At 43.1% G+C, this 24,728-nt stretch overlaps 1 protein-coding gene across 14 annotated transcripts; it reads left to right on the forward strand.

Annotated features, from left to right (window-relative positions):
• Nucleotides 1-215: 215 nt before the first annotated feature.
• On the forward strand, nucleotides 216-23,724 carry fubp1 (far upstream element binding protein 1). 14 transcript variants are annotated; one of them, XM_036986711.2, is made up of 19 exons: nucleotides 216-380; nucleotides 2,591-2,684; nucleotides 3,364-3,426; nucleotides 4,070-4,105; nucleotides 4,474-4,569; nucleotides 4,692-4,763; nucleotides 4,869-4,926; nucleotides 5,216-5,483; nucleotides 5,669-5,776; nucleotides 7,613-7,715; nucleotides 9,811-10,062; nucleotides 13,372-13,532; nucleotides 13,777-13,925; nucleotides 14,604-14,680; nucleotides 14,886-15,011; nucleotides 15,585-15,659; nucleotides 16,170-16,232; nucleotides 17,476-17,642; nucleotides 18,062-23,724. In XM_036986711.2, exons 1-19 carry the CDS (start codon nucleotides 291-293, stop codon nucleotides 18,068-18,070), a joined length of 2,067 nt encoding a protein of 688 aa, XP_036842606.1. In that variant the 5' UTR covers nucleotides 216-290; the 3' UTR covers nucleotides 18,071-23,724. The 14 variants fall into 14 exon arrangements, with proteins under 14 accessions (XP_036842606.1, XP_036842608.1, XP_036842607.1 ...); XM_036986713.2 differs by lacking the exon at nucleotides 15,585-15,659; XM_036986712.2 differs by lacking the exon at nucleotides 3,364-3,426.
• Nucleotides 23,725-24,728: the final 1,004 nt, after the last annotated feature.

Raw genomic sequence — 24,728 nt, forward strand, 5'->3', positions numbered from 1 at the left:
CATGTGTACATTGTAACCATATTTGTAACTTAACGTTGCAGGCGTAAATCAAATATTTGAAAGGATTTTCCATCATTTTAGTAAAATAGTACAAGTAGAACCATTGGATGGTACAACCCAAATCCCGCCTTAGTCCTTGATCGACGTGTCAAACAGCCAGTTGCCTGTTCTGTCTGGACTCGCGAGATTTGTGTGGCCCTTTTCTGCTGTGTCACAACGCGAGACTATTTTTTCAACGAGAACGGCCATCTTCTCTCTCCGGGCTTGAGAAGACAAGTGTTACAACAGATATGGCTGACTACTCGAACGTGGCTCCGCCGTCGGGAAATGGCGCCGGAATGAACGACGCTTTTAAAGACGCACTTCAGCGAGCTAGACAGGTAAGATAAATAATATAATATAGCACACAGGGCGTCGAAATTGATAGTCGAGCTAAATGGAACTAAATCTAACCCAAACCTCAGGATGTTTCCAATTTGCGGCCTTCCGTGAAGGCTTCGAGTTGGCTGTCCCAACAAAGGAATGTATAACCTAGCTAGCTAGTCAGCTAATGAGGCGGGTATTGCTAGGTCATTTAGCGATATGTTTCATTTCATCGGTGAATTGATGAAGTACAGTTTTGATTAAGTTGATTGCGGTTTCAATAAGTAGCTAATAAAACGATAACCAAGAGAACGTCACACATCCTAACGTTAGTTACGGTTACTATATGTGACATTTTCGAAGCCCCCATCGTGCAGAAATACTGTTGCGTTGATGCTGTGGAGGTAGGTGAGGCCATGGTACACGAGCTTGTTTATTATTTTAAAAAAAAATGAAATATTGCCTGACAATGGTTGCTGCGACATTTTTTACATTTGAAATGAGCAACTATTATGTTTATTATGTTGATCGGCGGTGCCACATAGTGGGCAATGTCCTAGTGATCACAATCAGTACTAATAATGGTCATGTGATCAGTCTAACGTTACTCTAAACAAAAATATTATAGGGATCATGGCGATTGTTTTTGAGCTGAAGCGACGTCGGAGTGAAATGTTGGTCATTCACTACTATTTTTTTTACCATGATACCTTAATACATAGTGTTCAATTTGTCATGCTTTAACTCACAAAAAAATGGTTTAAAATGCCTGATTGCTAGGGTCATTCTAAGATTTTGGACATGCAAATCTGTTCTGCCATTTTGGTACAGTGACTCACTACCCAAACACAACTGGTTTCAAGTGACCAAGAGATGTCATGTGATCTATCTAGTTGACGAACTGTGAATCGGACAGGGGACAGATATAAGACCAAACATTTTGTTGAGTGGCAAGTAGTTCAATTTTTGGAGGCATGGGGAAAAAATAAGAAAAAAAACCTCAGATAATTGTAATAATCATAGGACATTGGTGAACTGTTTTTTTAGCACGTGCCTTAGAGGAGCAAGTGAGTGCAGACTCGTTAGCGTCGTTGTCGCACCTTTACATCAACGAAGACATGTCATCTGGTCAAAAGACATGACCCATATTTCCAGAGAAACATCTATAGCGGATCGCATTTCACTTTCATAAACTCCACGTTAATAATTTGTTTACCCTTTATTCGGTCATTTTTATTGGCAAGCTAGCTAAAAACCGGGTAACTTTACCAGTATTATGCAAACATTTAGGGGCACAGGAAGAAAATAAAAGAGAGCATCTTCAGGACAGCACCGAATGAGTGACTGATCTCTTGAATGTTGTCGCCATAAACCTGGACAGTGTACAATTTTCAATGTTATGCATCTCAAAAGGAAGCTTGTGATTTTACAATGTAGAATCCTAATATTCCTAAAGTGGAATCAAAATTTTACCTTTTTATAAGGTATTTTACTGTGTTACATATTAGTTTCTATTGGACAACGTGTGCTTCAAAAGTAGCAAGAATATAGGCCCAATACAGGCCAAATCTCAATCAATAACTTTCTTTCCCTGGTGCTCCTAAGTTTTACGTGGCGATTCTAACATTTTGGACTACCGGTGCTACCAATAATTTTTATTTTTTATTTTACAACCCTTGATGGGGGATATATGGGGTGGCAGGTAGCCTAGTTGTGTTAAGCGCGTTGGGCCAGTAACCAGAAGGTTGCTAGATCGAATCCCCGAGCTGACAAGGCAGTTAACCCACTGTTCCTAGGTAGTCATTGTAAATAATAATTTGTTCTTAACTGACTTGCCTAGTTAAATAAAATCTATATTTACATCAATGGATAGGTAGACTCTAGCTTTCTCCTATGTGTATCATTCCTGTAAATCACACAAGCCCTACACATTTAAAAGGGCCGTGTTCCTATGGGAATTTGCGCATGTTTAGTGTGTTATACTCAGACATCATTCAATCAGTTTTAAAAACTTCAGAGTGTTTTCTACCCACAACTGGGACTGAGGAGCAGGCCGTTTAGTCTGGGCATCTTTCATTCAAGCTACTCAATACTGCCCCTGCAGCCATAAGAAGTTAACCTAGCCACATGCTAGCTAACATAACTCCATTGGAAACGAGCTAGTTACGGAAGTTGTTGTGTTGTCGTGAAGCCAAGTTTAGATCGAGTGTTTGTTTTGGTTTTCCAGATCGCCGCTAAGATTGGTGGTGACGGCGTTCCCGCAGCGCCCTCGGGTAATGAGTTTGGCTACGGAGGCCAGAAGCGACCCCTAGAAGACGCCGGTGAGTACGGCACACTCATTTCATACCTCCGTATCTTCGCTGCTCCATCGTTTGCCTGTACTGTTCTAGATTGGACTTGCCTTTCTGATCCCCACGCCTGGTCTCAGAGCTATTTTTATTATTTTTGACGTAGTTCATTGTCTAGACAAGCATGTAATTACAGATAAGACAAATCCATATGGAGTTGGCAAGAGAGCAGAAAAATAGACGTGTGTGTTCTGTTTTAATTTGCTTGCAATATGTTAATTGTCTTGACATTTATGCTTTCCCAGGCATGCATTGAGAATCCAGTCTTAGCACCTAGCTATGGTGTAGCTATAGAACGAGATACAACTACTGTCCAGTGTCAAAACAAAACGTTGTTTATCCAGTGTGTATAACGCAGATCTTAAACAGGCTTCTGTTATCAGTTTAGCCTCTTGTAATCACAGCTGAAACGGTGTGTGTGTGTGTTTTGGGGTGGGGTCACCCATTTACAGAAACAAAAAAATGCCCTACTCTTAAGGAAACCAGGTCTTTTGAAAAATAGACTATTTCAATGAGACTAATCTGGATAAATAATACAAGTTAAAAATAAAACAAGCATCTGGTTAATGGCATAGGCCTGCATTGTATGGAGAAACCCAGGTGTTGCCAGTGTTGTGTATTACTGTTCCCGTTCTGTTTATTCACTCTGTAGATGACTGTTGGACCAGTCTAAACAGTAGAACCCACCGGGAAGGGATGAACTCTCCTTTCTCAGGCATGGTCTCTTTTGATAAATAACCATTAGGCACTTAGGCCAACCAGTTTTTGTTTATTTTTTATAAACCACACACATGTTTTAGTATGATCTAGAGAAGGCATTATGTTATGGTGTGAAATGGCATGGGTGATCAATTGTATGATATATTATATTTATGTAGCCAAGTTAGTGTGTGGTTTTTGGCATGTTTTAGAAATTATATCCTCACTTTTTTGGGGGGGGGTGATTAAAAATAAAAAGTATTGTTCAATGCTGTTTATAGACTTGGCATAAAATGCTTGACTTCGTTTTTTAGTAATAAATGACTTTGGGTGAGAGAGAATCACCTGTTCTGTATCATGTATAGTCAGATATGCTCAGTCTGTTCAGTTCCATGGTTTGATAGTGTTGCATTTAGCAGGCGGATTGTAAGTTATAATAAACCACTAACCTTTTTACTATTTTATATACATTAGTTGGGCCGCCTTGTGTTTCTAGAAAATTCTATGTCTGTGTGTGCGCCATGCTGCACGGGCATTAGATGTAATGTCAAATGGCCATTTTTCTCACTCGAAGTAGGACGGTTGTAGCCCTGCTCTCAGCCCCAGTTCTGGGGACCCTCGGCAAGTCCAGTAACCCCTGTCTCCTCTTCTCCTTACAGACCAACCAGAGACCAAGAAGGTGGCACCGAATGACCGTGAGTACCTGTTGCTCGCTGGCTGTTAAAGGAAATGTATAGGATAGGCCCTTCTGTCTAGAAATAGCCACGGGTCCATATGGGTTTATGGCTGAGTTCCCAAAAGGCACCCTGTTCCCTGGGTTTATGGGGGTCAGTGTACTGCTTTGGACCTGGGTTTATGGGGGTCAGTGTACTGCTTTGGACCTGGGTTTATGGGGGTCAGTGTACTGCTTTGGACCAATCTAAGGGGTGCGTTTGGGAAACGGACTATGGTGCACCTAGACAGGGCCCCATTTTATACTCCCTTTTACTTGCCATGGGGGATAACTCAGATTTGATCGATTAGATTACTTCTATCTCAATATCTTTGGTTTCCTTTCTGGCAGCGTTCTCAGCAGCGATGGGAATGGGAGGAATGGGAGGTGGTGGACCACGGTCGTCATCAGAGGAGTTCAAGGTTCCTGACGGGATGGTTGGATTCAGTAAGTGTACACAAACACACACACACATACCATCCCTGAAGGAATGGTTGGATTCAGTAAGTGTACACACACAACATGCAGATGGATTCTGGGGGTTGATTGCCAAATCTTTTGTACCCAAGTTATTGGAAGAGGAGGAGAACAGATATCCCGCATGCAGCAAGAGTCGGGATGCAAAATCCAGATCGCCCCCGGTAAGATTTCCCGATGTTATGACCGTGATTTCCTCATACTGTTTGATGGAGAGTTCTGCATGCTTTCTCTCCTCTGAAACACTTCTTCATTTCTCTGTATCCCAGACAGTGGAGGAATGCCTGATAGGTCAGTCACACTGACAGGATCTCCAGACTCAATACAGTAAGTATTCAGCTCCTGTCGTCCCTTCTCTCTGCCCTCTCTTAGCTTCACCCCCCGTTTTCTTACCCACATTCTCTGGTGACAAAAAAAAAGCCAGTACAACATTACATTAGTTAGTAGATTAGTTCCATTATCATAGGTGTGGCCCTCAGAGACCATAGCTGACTGTCTTTGTCCCTGGTGTGTGTTTCCAGAACTACCAAGAGGCTACCTATGTGTCTTTTTTTTTCGTGGGCCACAACTGTCCATGCTCTTAGCTAATGGTAACCATGTTGCTGTCCCCAACCAGAGCTGCCAAGAGGCTGCTGACGGAGATCGTTGATAAGGGTCGTCCTACTCCAGCCTTCCACCACAACGACGCCGGTGGCCCCGGTATGTCTGTCCAGGAGATGCTGGTCCCTGCCTCCAAGGCTGGCCTGGTCATCGGGAAGGGAGGAGAGACCATCAAACAGCTGCAGGAGAGGGCCGGGGTCAAGATGGTGATGATCCAGGAAGGGCCTCAGAACACAGGAGCGGACAAACCTCTACGCATCTCTGGGGAACCTTTTAAAGTCCAGGTAAATGGATTCTCACTCCCTGAAGTTCAACTGAAATGTTGGAAGGGAAATGAGTCACTCTGAAAGAAATGGCAAACTACTCATAACTAAAGTTGCATGCTTATTTGCCCATGATAATATTTTTGGGGTAATTTCCTTGACTTTCTCCTCCTGTGTTTTACCCGGTTGATTGTCGGGTCCTTCAGCAAGCCAAAGACATGGTGATGGAGCTGATCAGAGAGCAGGGCTTCAGGGAGCAGAGAGGAGAGTACGGCTCCAGGATGGGTGGCGGCGGAGGAGGTGAGGGCCTGGATGTAAGTCAACAGTAACACTCATATTACACTGTCATGGAATCACAAGGAATCCAGAGTTAATGGTAGACTTGGCGGGTTGACAATGTCAGACTTGGTTTTCTCAGGGGTCACGGTGCTTTGTCGTATCTACAGGATTAAAACGGCCCTGTGCTTTAACTTCTTATGGTATTTACCTGGACTTGGGGGGGAGAAAAACTGGGAAAATGCAGCGCGGCAAATTCAAATAATGATATAAAACATTCATTAAATCACACATGTAAGAAAAATACTAAATTAAAGCTACACTCGTTATGAATCCAGCCAACATGTCAGATTTTAAAAAGCTTTTCGGCGAGGGCATTAAGAAGCTATTATCTGATGATAGCCCTCCAGGATGACACTGGTACCAATTTTGCGACGCCTCCTTGGGTCTCCCGGTTGCGGCCGGCTACGACGCAGCTAACAAGTACTAAGTAATCCTCATGGAGAACACTAACTAAATACTTTGCGAACATGTTGTGTAGTTTCTAACTCAAAAACGCCACAGTTTGTTGGAAGGCTTTTAATCGAGGAGGGCCTTCTCTGCCGGTACGAAGCACATGTCTGATTTTTGAAGAAGCTAACCACTTACCAAGATGGCTAACTATCTACTAAAGTAGAAAACCAAACTCATACCCTGACTACACCGCTCGTGAGCGAGCGAGAGCATTGCAAAATAAATGTAGGAATCTTATGTTCATTTCAGTTATTGCACCCACACTGCTTGCGCGCGTCAACGAGCGTCTGCGTTGCCAAGGGCTAAAATAGAAGTCACTTCTATTTCTGATGCAGATCGCACTGCGAGTCCTGCCTCTCCCATCACCTCATTGGTTTATAGAAGCAGGTACCCACGTACCATCTCCTCATTGGTTATACCCACGTGGGTGATTGAGTGACGAACTGTTGCCGGTTGTCGTGGTAATACTATGAAAGTTTACATGCCAATCACCATATAAGTTAAACGATGAAATGGCCTGGAAGGAGGTGAGATGACAAAAGATTTGGTTATTTTATGTGTGGATTAATTGTCAGAGTAGAGGACCTTGTGCATTTCAGGTAAAATAACAACTCAATGTTTTATATCCCAGGACAAATTAGCTAGCAACAGCAAGCTAACTAAATAGGACAAATTAACGTTAGCTAGCAAGTGAGAGCTAACTAGCTAAATTGCCATGCGTGTTTAATGCTTCTCGACCTGTCCCCAAATTTAATATCATTAGTTCAGAGTTTGTTTTGATATTTTAACCTGCGTGTCGTGATCACGTTTGGTGTGGGGGGGAGAAAATAAATATATGCATGATGGTGCACGCAGCCGGCTTTGGTTCCGTGTTAAGAGCATTTCGAATATTTTAGACAGGTACCTTAATAGTTATGATATCTAGCTGGCAAACGTTTTAGTTGTGATTTCCATACTGTATTTAGATCGCATGGCTCTTGTTGAACAACGGTGAGTGTTTCACAATGCTCTGGTTTCTCGTCGTGTGTTTGTAAACAAACACCACGTGACAAGGAACTACCACCGTAAGCTACATAATGAGACTGGTGAAATGAAGAATGCAATGTTATCTCCTAACGTATTGCCACAAGTTCACTGCAGGCATTTACTTCAAAAATAACTTCTAAGAATTTTTTTCGACTGTATTGAAATAAAGGTGGCTTTTTCCATATACCCCGGTACTGGGTATATACAGTATACCGCCCCAGCCTACAGTAGACTATGTAATGGCATGCTTTGTCTAATGTGCGTCTTCCCTCCCTCAGGTTCCTGTCCCCAGGTTTGAGTTGACCTCTAACCTGGCCTGTGTCCTCCCTCCTCAGGTTCCTGTCCCCAGGTTTGCGGTAGGAATCGTGATCGGGAGAAACGGCGAGATGATCAAGAAGATCCAGAGCGACACAGGAGTCAGGATCCAGTTCAAACCAGGTGAGACCTCACTGATAAAATGCATGTCTCAAATGGCACCCCGTTCCCTATATAGTGCACTACTTTGGACCAGAACCTATGGGGCCCATTTTGGGATGCAACTAGTCTGTTACCTGAATGCAGACTGTTAGTGATGACTTTCACTTGATTGTCCAGGGATGAGGAAGGAAATTGTCAGATATGTCTATAGTTACTGTGACCTGACCTCTCCCCATGGCTTTGCCCCTTTTGACCTGACCCCTCCCCATGGCCACGCCACCTATGACCTGACCTCTCCCCATGGCTTCGCCCCTTTTGACCTGACCTCTCCCCATGGCCACACCACCTGTCCCCATGGCCACGCCCCTTTTGACCTGACCCCTCCCCATGGCCACGCCACCTATGACCTGACCTCTCCCCATGGCCACGCCACCTCTTGACCTGACCTCTCCCCATGGCCACGCCACCTCTTGACCTGACCTATCCCCATGGCCACGCCACCTCTTGACCTGACCTCTCCCCATGGCCACACCACCTATGACCTGACCCCTCCCCATGGCCACGCCACCTATGACCTGACCTCTCCCCATGGCCACGCCACCTCTTGACCTGACCTCTCCCCATGGCCACGCCACCTCTTGACCTGACCTCTCCCCATGGCCACGCCACCTCTTGACCTGACCTCTCCCCATGGCCACACCACCTATGACCTGACCCCTCCCCATGGCCACGCCACCTATGACCTGACCCCTCCCCATGGCCACGCCCCTTTTGACCTGACCCCTCCCCATGGCCACGCCACCTATGACCTGACCTCTCCCCGTGGCCACGCCACCTATAACCTGACCTCTCCCCATAACCACGTCACCTGTTTCACTGCTGCTTTTATAAAAACAGACCCAGTCTCAATACGCTTCGTGGTTATTAACCTCTAGCGTCGAGCAATCCCGTATCCGAGAGCGTAATCATAGCCTCAAGCTCATTAGCATAACGCAACGTTAACTATTCATGAAAATCGCAAATGAAATAAATATATTGGCTCACAAGCTTAGCCTTTTGTTAACAACACTGTCATCTCAAATTTTCAAAATATGCTTTTCAACCATAGCTACACAAGCATTTGTGTAAGAGTATTGTTAGCTAGCATAGCATTATGCCTAGCATTCAGCAGGCAACATTTTCACAAAAACAAATAAAATCATTTACCTTTGAAGAACTTTGGATGTTTTCAATGAGGAGACTCAGTTAGATAGCAAATGTTCAGTTTTTCCAAAAATATTATTTGTGTAGGAGAAATCGCTCCGTTTTGTTCATCACCTTTGGCTAAGAAAATTCAGTCATTACAACGGCAAACTTTTTTCCCAAATTAACTCCATAATATCGACAGAAACATGGCAAACGTTGTTTAGAATAAATCCACAAGGTGTTTTTCACATCTATTCGATGATAAGTCATTCGTGGCAGTTGGGTTTCTCCTCTGAAGCAAATGGAAAAATGCACGCAGCTGGAGATTACGCAATAATTGCAACGGAGGACACCAAGCGAGCACCTGGTAAATGTAGTCTCTTATGGTCAATCTTCCAATGATATGCCTACAAATACGTCACAATGCTGCAGACACCTTGGGGAAACGACAAAGTGTAGGCTCATTCCTTGCACAATCACAGCCATATAAGGAGACATTGGAACACAGCGCCTTCAAAATCTGGGGCATTTCCTGTTTGAAATGTCATCTTGGTTTTGCCTGTAGCATCAGTTCTGTGGCACTCACAGATAATATCTTTGCAGTTTTGGAGTTTTCTTTCCAAAGCTGTCAATTATATGCATAGTCGAGCATCTTTTCGCGACAAAATATCTTGTTTAAAACGGGAACGTTTTTTTTATCCAAAAATTAAGAGCGCCCCCTATATCGAAGAAGTTAAGTGGTTGACTAGAGGGAGCGTATACGGACGCTGCCGCTTACCAGGCTTTAACTGCCAACCCTTATCGGACAATTCAAACTGATAAACTAAACTGCTTTAGGCGGAGGGGGCGGGCAACACAACTGAGCTAAGGGAAACACTGACCTCAACCCTAACCAGTTCTCTCTTCTCCTCCTCTCCCCCTTCCTCTCCAGATGACGGCAGTACCCCGGAGAGGATAGCCCAGATCGTGGGTCCTCCTGAACAGTCCCAGCATGCAGCAGAGATAATCTCTGACCTTCTGAGGAGTGTCCAGCAGGGGGGGCCGGGCGGTCCTAACGGAGGGGGCAGGGGCAGAGGCAGGGGGGGTAACGGGGGTGGTAACTGGAACATGGGTCCTCCAGGAGGACTGCAGGAGTTCACCTTCACCGTCCCGACCATGAAGACTGGACTCATCATCGGCAAAGGTAGGTGAACTTAGACTGGCTTGCGTCCAAATTGACACCCTGTTCCCTATATAGTGCACTTCTTTTGACTGGAAGGCCCTCACACTGATGTGATGATGCCCGAGAAGCCGGTGTTTGGAAGATGCTTGGAAAGTATTCAGACTTTTACATTACAGCCTTATTCTAAAATTGATTAAATTGTTTCAATCTACACAAAATATCCCATATTGACAAAGCAAAACAACGTTTTTTTGTAATTTGTTTTGCAAATGTATAAAAATAAACAAATTTGACCTCTTAGAGCCACTGAGACGCCAGCGTCTCACCTAGCCAACAGGAAACGGAAATGCGCAACGCCTAATGCTAATAGTACTCGATAAAACTCAAACTTTCATTAAAACACACATGCAGGGTACTCAATTAAAGCTACACTCGTTGTGAATCTAGTCAACATGTCAGATTTTAAAAATGCTTTTCGGCGAAAGCATGAGAAGCTATTATCTGATAGCATGCACCCCCCCCCCCCCCCCCCCCCCCCGAAATACCTGAAGGCGACGTAAACAAAATAATTAGCGTAGCCGGCGCTACACAAAACGCAGAAATAAAATATAAAACATTCATTACCTTTGAGCTTCTTTGTTGTCACTCCAATATGTCCCATAAACATCACAACTGGTTATTTTGGTTCGATGAATTCCGTCCGTGTATACCCAAAATGTCAATTTATGAAGTCCGTCTGATCCAGAAAAAAACAGCTTTCCAAAACGCAACGTCATTTTTTTAAATTAAAAAAGTTGCCTATAAACTTTACCAAAACACTTCAAACTACTTTTGTAATCCAACTTTAGGTATTTGTAAACGTTAATAATTGATCACGGGGCGATCTGTATTCAATAGCAGCAAGTCTTGAAATCATGGACGATTTTCTCTTTCATAACTTCCCAAGGTGTACCCTCTGACAGGAAGTGCCTATTTCTCATTTCACCAAAGATTAACTTCAACTCAATTCACAAGACATCGTGTGGAAGCTGTAGGAACTGTAAACTGTCCGCTATCTATTTTCCCTTGCCATAGACAATACAGGGAACTGGCGGAGGGATATTTTGTTTTGTTTTTTGTGAACAGTTTTTCCTTGGTTTTGCCTGCTACACACGTTCTGTTATAGTCACAGACATGATTTGAGACAGAGACAGAGTTTTCTATCCACACATACTAATCATATGCATATACTATATTCCTGGCATGAGTAACAGGACGTTGACATTTTGCACGCTTTTTATCAAAAAGTTGAAAAAATGCACCCGACCTTTAAGAGGTTTTAAGGTATCAGATTTACTTAAATATTCAGACCCTTTACTCAGTACTTTGTTGAAGCACCTTTGGCAGCGATTACAGCCACAAGTCTTTTTGGGTATGACGCTACAAGCTTGACACACCTGTATTTGGGGAGTTTCTCCAAACCTGTATTTGGGGAGGATCTGTCTACTTTGGTTTGTTCATCTTTCCCTCGATCCTGACTAGTCTCCCGGTCCCTACCGCTGAGAAACATCCTCAGCGCATGATGTCCCCTTCGTCAGTTCTGGGCCTCGACACAATCCTGTCTCGGCGCTTTACGGACGATTCCTTGGTTTTTGCTCTGACGTGTACTGTCAACTGTGGGACCTTTTATATATACATACATGCGTGTGCCTTTTTACTATTGCTGAGGGGTGATAGACTGGTTTTTACATCACAAGTTAACGGTTATCCGTAGAAGGAAGGTATATAGGAAGCTTGGAATGTGTTGAGTGCAGGGAAGCGATTACATGTGGCAGGCGTTGATAAGGAGAGAGAGCCATGGATTAGTGATTAGGGGAGGTTGAGGTCAGGTCACGTTAAGGGAGGAATAAAAGTTTATGTCCTGCTTAGCAGTAAAGATCAAATGTTTGTACAGATGTGTAGGAGACGACTCAGCCCAGGAGGAAGGGTTAAATGTTAGTGCTTGTGTGAATGTTTTGTTTGTCTTGATACACCTGGATTGACTCTCTGGGAGAAAGAACTTGGTTAAGGTTTCATAGTGTAAGTTGAGTGTTTGACTCTGAGTATTAGAACCTGACACTCTTGGGGGCAGCTGGAGATTGAATTTGTGGATTTTGAAGCAATGTTGCAAATGTCGGACAGACAGACCGCCCGCAGGGTTTATACACATCTCCACTGTTGGAAACTACATGGTAGTCTAAAAGGAATGAGAATGTCGAGATGCTTTTTATAGTGGACAAGAAGCTCATAAATTGCCTGGCTGGGCTGATGAGTGGATTGCGCAGTCAGATGGAACAGAGTAAATAGCCATTTTAACGTCATAGATTTAGCCGGTGGTAATTTGTGGAATAGACACTGGCTGGAATGCGGTTTAAACCAATCATGGGGCCAACGCTGCTCAATAGCTGCTAAATAGTTGCCCTCATTCCCCCACAAATATTATTATCAGCGGCAAAGAGGTCCTCTAATTCTGTATTGTGATTCTTGGCCTGATCACATCATTGGTAAAATGTTGGTTTTGTGACAACCTCATTGTAAGAAAATGTCTATTTTCAGACTTGACTCAGATTTTTCTCTTCCCCCCCCCCCCCCCCCCCCCAGTTTGCACCCTTGGTACAGCCCTCACACACAGCTAAATGCCGTAGTGAAGACTCCTCATATCAGTGGTCAATGCCAAGTCATAAAACCTTGTCTACGTTATGTTGTAATTCTCAGAGTAAAACACTCACCGGACATTATGAAAGCTTAACCAAGTTTAATACAGCTGCATTAGACAAAGAATCACACCTAGCACCTATATTCAACCCTTCCTCCTAGGCTGTCTCCCCCTACACATCCGAACAAACATCTTTACTGCTAGGCAGGACACGGGTGATACGGGCCATAAACTTTTATTTCTCCCTTACCCTGACCTGACCTAACCCCCCCCCCCCCTCCCCCTAACACAACATTAAACAAAACTATAAACACACATACAGTACAACAATAACATATTACATTAAAAACACAAACGTCTTTACTAAGAACAGCTGGCCTTAACAATTACACTCTGATATATATACACCGATCAAGTGTTTAAACTCCACCAACGAAACTAGATCACATTTTAAAACGAACGGCTTTATCATATAAAAATATCAGTACTGTTAGGCAACCAAGTATCAGAATCTGGCCTGGTTCCATTTAGTAGCCCTGGGTCATGTTCATTAGGGACCAAGAGGAAGGACCAAAGCGCACACATTCTCTACTGTAAATGGACTTTCTCCGGTTTAGTCTGAACAGTCCTCCCTCCCTCCCTCTGTCCCGTTCCAGGAGGAGAGACCATCAAGGGCATCAGTCAGCAGTCTGGGGCGCGTATTGAGCTCCAGAGAAATCCTCCCCCCAACTCCGACCCCAACATTAAGATGTTCACCGTCCGAGGATCTCATCAACAGATAGACTACGCACGGCAGCTGGTCGAGGAGAAGATCGGGGTGAGTGGTTTTCAGTGTTTATTTGTCTGTAGTAGAAATGATACTCATCTCAATCACTAGATGGTAGTGTAGCAGTTTAGTGGATCACTTTTAGATTTAACTAAAAGCACTGTGAGCCTGCTCATCTTTATCTTCCACACATTCTCAACTTTCTACAGCCATTGCCTTTATCATGTCTTCTAATTCTGTATCCCAGTATGTTTGACACCCTACACTCCATGTTCCCCCCCCCCCCCCTCCCCAGGGTCCAGTCAGTCCAATGGGTGGTCCCCAAGGTCCTCCAGGCCCCCATGGAGGTCCGTCTCCCCACGGCCCCCCCGGTCCTCCTGGGCACCCTGCTCAGATGGGCCCCTACAACCCCGGCCCCTACAACCAGGGACCGCCAGGACCACAGTAAGGAGACTTCTGAAGCTTTTCACTGATATTTAAAAAGCCATTTCTCCCACACCAATATTTACATCTGGGGGGGGAACTGTTTATTGGTTTAGTCTTAGGCATTTAATTTAGCAGAAACCACGTTAAAAAAAAAAAAAGACTTAATGGATGGCAATGATATTTCACAAGCAAAGTAGGCTGAATGAGTGCATTAAAGTTGCACCGTGCAGAAATTTCTCTGCCATTTCCTGGTTGCTGACACTCAAGTAGTTTCAGTTTGTCAAAATTTCAGTTTGTCAAAATAAGCAAGTATAGTGTAGAGAATCATTGTACCATCTAAATAGCTGCAAAATATATTTTTCATAAACAAAATATATTGTTCAGCTGTTTGAAGCTGGTGTACAAAAATCCGAAAGTAAAAGACACAAACTAAACTTCAGAACGGAAAGTATAGAAATAGAACAGATCTGGCGCTTCTTAGACTCCCTTTCAAGTAGAATCACAGATCTAGATCTCAGATTTCTATGTGAATGTGGTCGGGTCTCCTAAAAAGTCACTTTAAAAAAATTATATATTTAGCTTTTATGAAATACAATTAAATGGGAGAACCTCAGATTTGATACAGAAGCTTTTCATTTATCACATGTATTATAGTTTGTTACTAGCCAGCGTTTTGATGGTTTGTCGTCTCCTCAGTGGTCCTCCGGCTCCCTACCAGCCTCAGGGTTGGGGCAACGGCTTCCCTCACTGGCAGCAAGGACAGCCTGATCCTGGTAAGATAACACCATCCAATATAATGCTCTATTGAGAAATGGATGCATGGTTAAATAGATCGTCTCAACTACAGTAACAATGTTCAATCTGTTTAGTTTATTTGCTCTGTTCTGCAAGGCCCTAAGCGAAGACATGTTTTGTCCTGTATCGGTATATCGGTATATCAACAACATCAAGTATCTAATGTGTGTGTGTTGGTTGTAGGTAAAGCTGCAGCTGATGCCAACGCAGCGGCCTGGGCAGCGTATTACTCCCAGTACCAGCAGCAACCCCAGGCCCCCATGACGCCCACCGGCGGTGCCCCTGGCACCACACAGGCCAACGGGCAAGGTAACCTGGCTCCCCTTCCCCCCCATCACAGCCTCTGGTTCTCTGCTGGGATGTATTCACTATGAACCAAACAGAAGCAATTGGAATGAAACAGGCAGGAACATACCTCAATTTGTCCAATAGAAACATTATTTTCTGTTGCCAAACACATTCGTGTGCACTAATGAATACAACCCAGGTAACCTCTGCATGGTCTGTAGACGCCTCGACTAAGACCGGGATTCATTCGAAGTGCGTTCTGACGCTGCTGTTGCACTGAACTTTCCCCAGACTTTAGCAGAGAATTCATTTATGGATAAAGGTTTATAGATGTCTGCATAAGTGTCAGTTCCACTTTGTTTCGCTCAATGTACTACAGCTTGAATCCCGGCCTAACAGTCTTGCCTGTGTCGTGTTGTAAACGCTTAAAAACATTGGCGACGCCTTCTTTTTTTAAAAAACCTCAATGGACAGAGTAGCTTTGATTTTCCTCGTCATCTGGTGTCAGAGCAGAGCGCCCATAGCGGGGTGGAGGACTAACTATGGTCAAGTCTCGGAATGCTTCTCAATACTATATTGTACCATTTTTAACAGGTGACCCCAAGGGACCTGGGCATACTGGGCAGGCCGATTACTCCAAGGCCTGGGAGGAATATTACAACAAAATGGGTATAAACATGTGTTTCGCCAAGCTTCAGTTCTGAGTCTTTTTGTTGTTCCAACTAATTGAGGATCAGTGGAAACAGCTATGGGTCTCTGAAATGGCAACAACAATAAAATAAAACATAGAGATACGTTTTTTGGGGGGGGTGGGGGGGGGGGGGGGGGGTGTGGCTGTGATTGCGATGTCTTGAGGCGTGGTTCACTGGCTGCCGTGACCATTTGTGTTTGCTGTTAACCGATTGGTTGGTTTTCAAGCCCATGCTGTTTAGACTGGTTTTTTGTATTGGTCTTTTAATCCAGCCACATGACAGACAATAAACAATACCCTTTTGTTTTTATTAAAGACTGGCTTATTTTCTCTGCACCTCCATACTGTTGTCTTGTCCACCTCTTACCTGCTCATTGTGCTACAACTACCGCTGTGACTAGCTCGTGAAGGAACATAGCTTTTATGTTGACTCTTTGAGTTGAAGGGTTTTCTGTTGTGACTTAAAGCAAGTGTTTTATCATTTCCAGGGCAGCAAAGTCAGCAACCACAGGACTACACCAAGGCCTGGGAGGAGTACTATAAGAAACAAGGTGAGACCACTGCAACTCAAACCAACTCAAAGTTTAAACTTGTCCCTGTAGCGGGTTTAGTTAGGCACAGATGATGTGGGCATCTGTGTCCCTACTCAGCCCTCTCTCTCTAGTAGAGTGTCTGTTGCCACAGCTGCCCCAGAGCAAAGCAGAGGGTTTCTGTCCCGCCACCCAGAGAACCAGTGGTGGGTTCGTTCCCCTTCTCACATTCGTATCAATGTAGTTGTTTCTAAAAAAAAAAAAAAACTTTCCTTTAGTGTGCCAACCGTTTGACTGATCTCGTGTCGACCTGGTCCAGTTTGGTAGCTGCAGGCACAACTCCAAATCAATTGTTTATTTGTGTAGTACACCGATTTGCAGGTGTCTTGTAAGGCCATTTAAAAAAAATAAAATAAAAACAATATCAAGGAATCCTATAATGAATTCACAATGCAGACATGGTCCTGCTTATGACAGCCAGGGGGCGATGTAGTTCAATCTGCTGTACTCCTGGCTACTGTTTTAGGTTCTCTGCTGTGTGCCTCTACTCCATGTGGTCAGCACCAGTGTCTTCATGTCCCACTTCTCATCAATGTGATGGCTGCTAGCAGCGCTGTATGGGCGGCGTGTTCATAGCTGTCCAACCTGTTAACACCACACATGGTGTTGGAAATCTGACGCTTTGTACATGCAGAGCAATCGTTTCTCCATCTCAGACCGTCATGGTTTTTCAACGTGGGGTCTTACAGTGTGGTTGTAGATATGCCTTTAGGGTTTTGAAGCAGATATCTACCATTGACAATGGAGGGGGCGGTTAAACATTTTCACTGTGAACTTATATTTTTTATTTGGAATAGTAACTATTACCAAAATATAAACTAGTCAGGGAGATTCTAAAATTGCAGTCATGACATGGGGCCCCATTTTTTGATTTTGTTAGCATGTTTAGTCACTCAGATAGCATAAGAACACGGTATAAAGCCCTGTGACAAGATGTGTAGAATTGAAGGAAATTGGGTTTAAAAACTAAATATATCTCTGCGGCCCAAAGGGTCTCCAGATTTGTATTTTTCTATAATTCAACGATCACAATATAGTTTAAATGTTCACACCCCGTGTCTCAACTCATCGTTGTCCCTCCCACTTGTCTGGTTGGGTGTCAACATGTTAAGTTTATTCACTAGACTGGCGTCAATGCCAAGCCTTGTTTGTCCGAGTCAATGTGGTCTCATCCATGTTTCTAACCGTGTCCCTCCCTCCCCAGGTCAAGCGGCCCCTCAGGCGGGAGCAGCACCAGGTGGTCAGCCAGCCGGTCAGCCAGCCGGTCAGCCGGACTACAGTGCTGCCTGGGCAGAATACTACCGTCAGCAGGCTGCTTACTACGGACAGGGCAGCCCACAGGCCATGGGGGCACAGCCACAAGCACCTCAGGTACACCCCCAGTAAGACTTGTACCGTCCTACCCCCGGTTCCCGCTGTCTCCTCGCACCACCCTTGTTCGACTTCTCCACTATCTTTTTTGTTTCCTGTATTGTCCGTCTTGTTTTTTTTTTTTTAAATGACCGCTGTGACTGTAGCCCTCATTTCAACTCCCTTGCTGTGTTTGTTGTTTTTTTATAAAGCCCTGTCTCTAGCTCGTCTGTTTTTGTCGTTAACCCCGTTCCTTCCTCAAGGTGTTCTAGGGTGGAAGCAGAGGAGTCGGTGTGGCCCGCGAGAAGAAACTAAAGCTACTTACTCTTCCCTCTCTTTTTTTAAAAAAACATTTTAAAACAGGGTGATGTATGGAGACGCTGCGTCCGTGGGTTCTGCTGTTAACATGGCCTGTGTTTTTATGTATTTCTTCTGCACAGGGCCAGTAATGTGAAGTGGACATAAAGTAAATGCGACATTGTGGAAAAACAAAAAAACCCTTTTGTTAAATGTGTTGGATGGTGCAGATGCCTTGAAGATCTTAATTTCCCCCCTTTGGTTGGTTTGTTTTCAAGTGTTTCACAATAATGTGATGGCAGCAGTCTACCCGGGAGACACAAACACTTCATCTTTTTGGTTTTTCTACTTATTTTTTTTTCTTCTCCTCCTTGTAAATGAACGGTTTTTGGGTTTTTAGTGAGGTAATTTATATGTTCATTCCAGCCCCCATGTATCTTCATGCTATGTGGTTCAAGAGCTCCTGTTATTTAGCTAGTTTACCATGGAAAATCATCTCCGTTTTTAAATCATATGCCTGTTGTGTTTTGCAATAAAACTAAGTGAAACCTCCTGTGTTGGTAAGTTGGGTTGGTAATAGCTATTACAATATGAACTCGACTTCAAATCGTGTACTTTTTTTTTGTAATTTTGTTTTACGATGTTCAGTTTCTCTCCAACTCTACACAGCTCCTGGTAACTTAGTACAATGTTTTTAGATTTGTCCTTTGCTCTGCTTTTTTGACTGGGGGGGGGGGGTCCAGTTTCAGTGTTCCCCAAGGTTCTGTTTTAGGACCACTATTGAATAGAATAATTTACCTGTCTTTACTCTTGGTTATATTAGTCTTTGTTTTTTCCCCTACCTCTCCGCCTGTATTGTAGGACTAGACGGATGTTTCTTATACCATAATGTAGTATTAGTGGCATAATGTTATGATACATCTAGACTCATGCATTACCCGAAGTGTTTCGTTGTTGTGGCATCTCTGTCAAACAACTGATCGAATCTTGTCTGTTGTGTTGACTGGCTGGTTGAGAATGAAATGGTACCCTATTTCCTGTTTAGTGCACGAGGCTCCCTTAAAAGTAGTGCTCTATATAGGGAATAGGGTGTTGCCATTGGAGACATCCTGAAGCAGACTTTGTTGAGGTAACGTTAGTGTGCTGCATTGTTTTCATATAAAAGAGTAACTTCCTCCTTCACAGCCAAGCTTAGACAAGCGGTAAGCAAAGCAAGTATATATATATATGGAGAGAGAAATAATTTAATCCGAAATGTTCCTCAGAAAATGTGACTCTCACTGTCGACATGTTGCTTTAGTTTATCATGGGTTTGTTTTTGCTGCTCCCTGTGTCTCTTCCAGGACAGGTAAACTAACGTGTTCTGTTCTGCTGTATTGCATTGCATTCAAACGTTTGTTTCTCTCCCCCCCCCCCCCCTAAAATGTTTACATTTCCTGGCCTTTTGATACTATAAAAGAACGTGACATGCAAAAGTGGTGTTTTTATTTTTGCTCTGCCCATGCATTGTTCTGTTAGTTTACCCAACGGAAGGAAAGTAGGTTGTCTGTAGGGCCGAGGGGTGGTCTGAGCTGGTCTGAACGGTACCATCAGCCAACAGGGTTGACCTCTGACCTCCTACTCTGTAAGTACATTACTGTGACTATATATAACAAACCCAGTTATTTTCTGGCTGTCAATGTACTTCTTTGACTGATGATTACAAAACTTATTGTTTCTGTCAAATTGCATTTTTTTTTTTTCCTTAAAAAAAAATACTGGGTAAGTATCAAAAGTTATGATAAAGTACAGTATCTTGGATTTGTCATTTAGAAATGATTACCATTTAACCATTTGGACATAGATTAGGTTGAATATTGCATTGTAGTTCAATCTAGGCTCTGTTTTTTTAGGTAGGAAAGTGTTCTGTCATAATACCAGTCGGTTCTGTTCTGTTGGAACTCTGAACTGAAGGTTCTGTTCTGTTGGAACTCTGAACTGACGGTTCTGTTCTGTTGGAACTCTGAACTGAAGGTTCTGTTCTGTTGGAACTCTGAACTGACGGTTCTGTTCTGTTGGAACTCTGAACTGAAGGTTCTGTTCCTTGCGATGCAGAATGCTTTGCGCAGTGGTTAATTTAGGAATGTTAGAAATCGTTAACGTGCTTGATTTTTAGATAACAACAATCCGTTTTTTTTTTTTTTTTCAAATGCCATTGCTTAGCCAGAACAGAGATGCAATTATGAATTTATTTCATCAATATTTGAAAAAGAAATGCCATTTGATAAGTCTCTAGAATCTAGTTACTATTAGAGATGCATATTTTTTCACTGCAGTAATGGTGTGATTCAGTCTGAAATGTTCTAGCTCCCCCCCATAGTAGCATTTTGAAGTTGTTTCTATGCTGTTTATTGATGTCTCCAGCATGTTGGGTTGTCATTCAGTAGAATGTTCTACAAGTGCTTCTGATTTCTAAGTGATACAGTTATTCCATGGACGTTTCCCCATTCTATTGCTATTGAGTACTGTTCTGAAACACAACCTTATACGGCTGTTTTGAACTGAAATGAGTGGCAAACGCTGCAAATATCATGTGTGATCTTTGCCGTATCACTGTCATCCCAGACCTCGATCCCCTTAGGTTCTGCTGCGGTCACACAGGTAAGCGACCCTAAGGAAAACAGCTGTGTTCTGACCTATCATATACAGGATATATATTTACACCCAGATGGGGATCTGTTTTATACTCGAATTTGCCTGATTTTTATATTTCTGCTTACCTGTGCTGTGTAGTAATACTAGCTGTGCTCCTGATATTAATGAGTCATGTCCAGGTAGGATTCGTAGTGATATCAACAGCTGTTTTTTGTTTGTTCATAGAGTATATTGATGATAGTGCTGTGATTTGATGGGGATGAATGATCTGCATGGTTTCAACATGAGTCGTATGGTTTAAGGAGCGGCAACGTTTTTTTCCCCTCTTAGGCCAATTGCAATGTGGTTTGATGGCTTTTCCCACCTGACTTATCGTAGTACAATTTTGCAACAACAAAAACAGCGTTCTCTCTCTACATGCTGTTTTTAAGTTCTCATTTTCTGAGGTCATTTTGTTGTTATTGATAGAAACTATCATGAGGCATTATTATAACCCATAACTTGGTAAGTCTCTGCAGTGTGATCTTTGATGCATAGAGCTCGAGCCCTGTACTTTAACATTACTATAAAACTGCAAACAGGCAACTCGGTCTGTCATAAAGCCAGCCCTATGTGCATATATATATATATATATATATATATATATATATGCGTACGTATTAGTAAGTCTACAAACGTTTATGAAAGTACACCTGCATATGATGCTCAATGCTGTTCAACTGACTCATTGGTGTTGACTGAAAGCTGTGAACTTGAATATGCTGCCATAGTGCTGTAATGGTGTTCTCATAAAACCCTGCTGCCTGCCTCCTTCCACCTCTCACTCAGATGCTGTTGGAAGCCAGAGAAGGTTCTAGAAGCCAGCGTAGGTTCTAGATTCAGGAACAGGAACCTGTAAGTTTGTCCCTACCGTAAAGGAGACTACTCTGAGAGGCATCCTTTGAGGCTGATGATCAAGGTGTAGGTGACCATTCGAGAGCGAGCTCCAGATAAGGTAAACAAAGCAATGAAATACAGAATTGTGTGACTTGCTCAAGTTTACCATGCTGTTTGCTAGTTAGGGCTGTATTTTTAGTCCAGGTTTCCCCTCGTCTCGTTATAACATTTTTTTAAAAAGGTAACCTGTCGTAGAATTATTGCAAGTTGTCTAACTGAAATGATGTCTGGTGTTTCTCCACATGTTTTCATGATGATTCTATTGAATGCCTTCCTTTGCCCGCTCGCCCGCTGGGTGTGTGTCCCAAATAGAACCCTATTCCATATAGTGCCCTGTAGGCTCTAGTCTAAAGTAGTGTACTAGAAATGCCATAGGGTTCCATTTGGGATGTTACCACTGTCATAACTAGGCCTTGTTGCATAGTTGTCATCAGGATTCTAAAGTGTCCCCTATTTTTGGTTGCAAATGCACCTAGATATTTTGTTGTGCGACCTGACTGGTTTTATTTTGGGTGCACCAGTGTGACCAGGTAAATAATCGCCCAGATAATACTGGTCATTTTTTATTTGACCTCTTAACTAGGCAAGTAAGTTAAGAAAAAAAAAAATATATATATTTACAATGACGGTCTAACCCTATTGTGCGGCGCCCTATGGGACTCCTAATCACGGCAGGTTGTGGTACAGCCTGGAAACGAACGAGGGTCTGTAGTGACGAGATGCAGTGCCTTAGGCCGCTGCGCCCCCTCGGAATCTCTAAACTGGCCAGTTGTTTCAGAGTGTCCTGGAGGAGAAAGCGAGCGCAGATTCATACCATCTAAAGCCTACGTGTAAAGAATATTTAAAGAATACGTCAGTGATTTCTGTCGGCTGCTTTGTGTAGCCAGGTAGATGCCCAAAGGGTCATTTCTAAATTTTCCAATAACTTTCCCAATTAAATGTTAACTGCAGCGTAGGCTCAACTGGCATGGTGATATAATGTCAGGGTCTTTTGTTTTGCGAACTCTGCTATTGCAAACAGTACAGTAGACACTGCCAGCCAAAACCCTTTTCAATTTAAATTAAGGGAAACTATACATATTTTCTTCCCCAGACTACTTAAGTGGACTCCCGATCTAGTGTAAGCATCGCTGGTGGACTTAGAATATCCTATTTATTTTTGTGATTGAGTGAACCTTATCAAATAAAAAGGGGGGGGAATCCCACACAAGAGGTAAAGATTTTGGTGTCGTGGCAAATGTATTGGCAAGTAAAAAATAAAAACATATAGCTGTACACTTTTTTTGGGGGGGGGGGGGGGGGTGGATAACTTTTTTAGGCCCTGTTCATAAACCAGGTCGCTGCTCACTGGCATTTTTTTTATTTTTTTTATTTGTATTTTTGTTTAGTCATGTTACCTCAACCTAGCTAGCTAACAACCTGGTTACTTTACCAGTATATCAAACATCTGGGGGCACAGAGGGAGAGGAAGGGTTAGCTTCTTCAGGAGATCATTGAATGAATGAGTGACTTGCATGTCTCATCACGAACTTGATGCTCTTAAAGAGACAGTGTAGAATTGAATCTCAATAGGTAGTGCTTTGACACAATGTCGAAACCTAGTATATAATTTCAATGGAAGGTTTTAAAATCAACATTTTCTTTCTACAGGGTTTAATATTAGTTTCTAGAGCTCAACAACGTGCTTCAAAAATAGCTTGAATTAATTTAATGCCCATTTATTCTTCCTTAAACAAAAAAAATAAAAATATTCTGGTGTGCCTAGATCATTTTAAGTTAGGAGCACCAGTGCTATCACTTAATTTAGACCCCAGCTAGAGAGTTAGATGAGATGTAACCAGGAACTGCTGCTTCTGTGTTTTTCAACCATTATGGCAGGAAATTGTAGTTGGCTATTCTAGTTCTCACTTCATTCATGAGAACCCACATACCTCTGCTAGTGATTTTGCTATTCACGTTTTTTTTTCTCCATAAATTAGTGTAATCTGTGTGTTAGATGCTCATATCATCTCTGAGCAAAGTGTTTCAAGGAGTTTGGGGGCTAGGTGTCGCCTAGAAGACTAAATCAGAAGGGAGAAATATGGAGCATGCCTTAGAGGTAAACAAATTGAAACATGTTTCTTGTGATGCCTTAATATTATCAAATGTATCTTTTTTTTGGTTTTGTTTCCTGTCTTTATGAAATGACTGTTCTGCATCTTTGTTGCCCTGTCCAGTAATAAAGTTGTAACCTTTAGCCATCGTGTCTGTTCCTTGTTTTGACGTTACCGATACTAAACACTTATATTCCTGGTTTGTCTGGGAACAATTACCAAATGAACACACCTGTGTGCATTTTTACCACTGACAATGATTGTTTACGCTGCATGAAGGGCTCTGTACAGGATGGGACCTGCTTTCCTGGGTGCTGCACACATGGGGGGTGGGGGGGTTCACTTACAATAACACACTGAACAGGAAGCTGATTTTTCTCAAATGTTGTGCACACATTAGTTTACATCCCTGTAAGTGAGCATTTCTCCTTTGCCAAGATAATCCATCCACCTGACCGGTGTGGCATATCAAGAAGCTGATTAAATAGGATGCTCATTACACAGTGGCACCTTGTGCTGGGGACAATAAAAGGGCATTCTAAAATGTGCCGTTTTGCCAGACAACACAATGCCGCCGATGTCTCAAGTTGAGTTAGCGTGCAATTGCCATGCCGACTGCAGGAATGTCCACCAGAGCTGTTGCCATTGAATTTAATGTTCTCTACCATAAGGCTTCTCCAAAGTCATTTTAGAGAATGTGGGTGGGGTGCTCAATAGTATTTCTGTAATGAAGCCCTTTTTTTGTGGGGGGGGGGGGGTGGGGGGTGATATTGATTGGCTTCCCAGTGGGTGGGCCTGTGCCCTTCCAGCCCCACCCATGGCTTCACTCTGGCGCTGTCATGTGTAATCCATAAATTAGGGCTAAATGAATGTATTTAAATTGACTTAACTTTGAACTGTAACTTAGTAAAATATTTGAATGTTGCCTCTTTTTTTTCCCTGTTGATCGTTGGAGTAAATATGTTTTTGTCGCACTGCTTTACTTTATCTTGGCCAGGTCGCCTACCTCGCGCGTGTCAACGAGGGTCTGCGTAGCCAGCCGCGAAAATAGAACTTGGTTCTATTTGTGACGCTTGATCAGTGGTGGAAAAAGTACCCAATTGTCATACTTAAGTACGAGTAAAGATGCCTTAATAGAAAATGACTC

Source organism: Oncorhynchus mykiss, chromosome 8 (assembly GCF_057628025.1).
Source record: "Oncorhynchus mykiss isolate SJ-2025 chromosome 8, ASM5762802v1, whole genome shotgun sequence".
Taxonomy (NCBI): domain Eukaryota; kingdom Metazoa; phylum Chordata; class Actinopteri; order Salmoniformes; family Salmonidae; genus Oncorhynchus; species Oncorhynchus mykiss.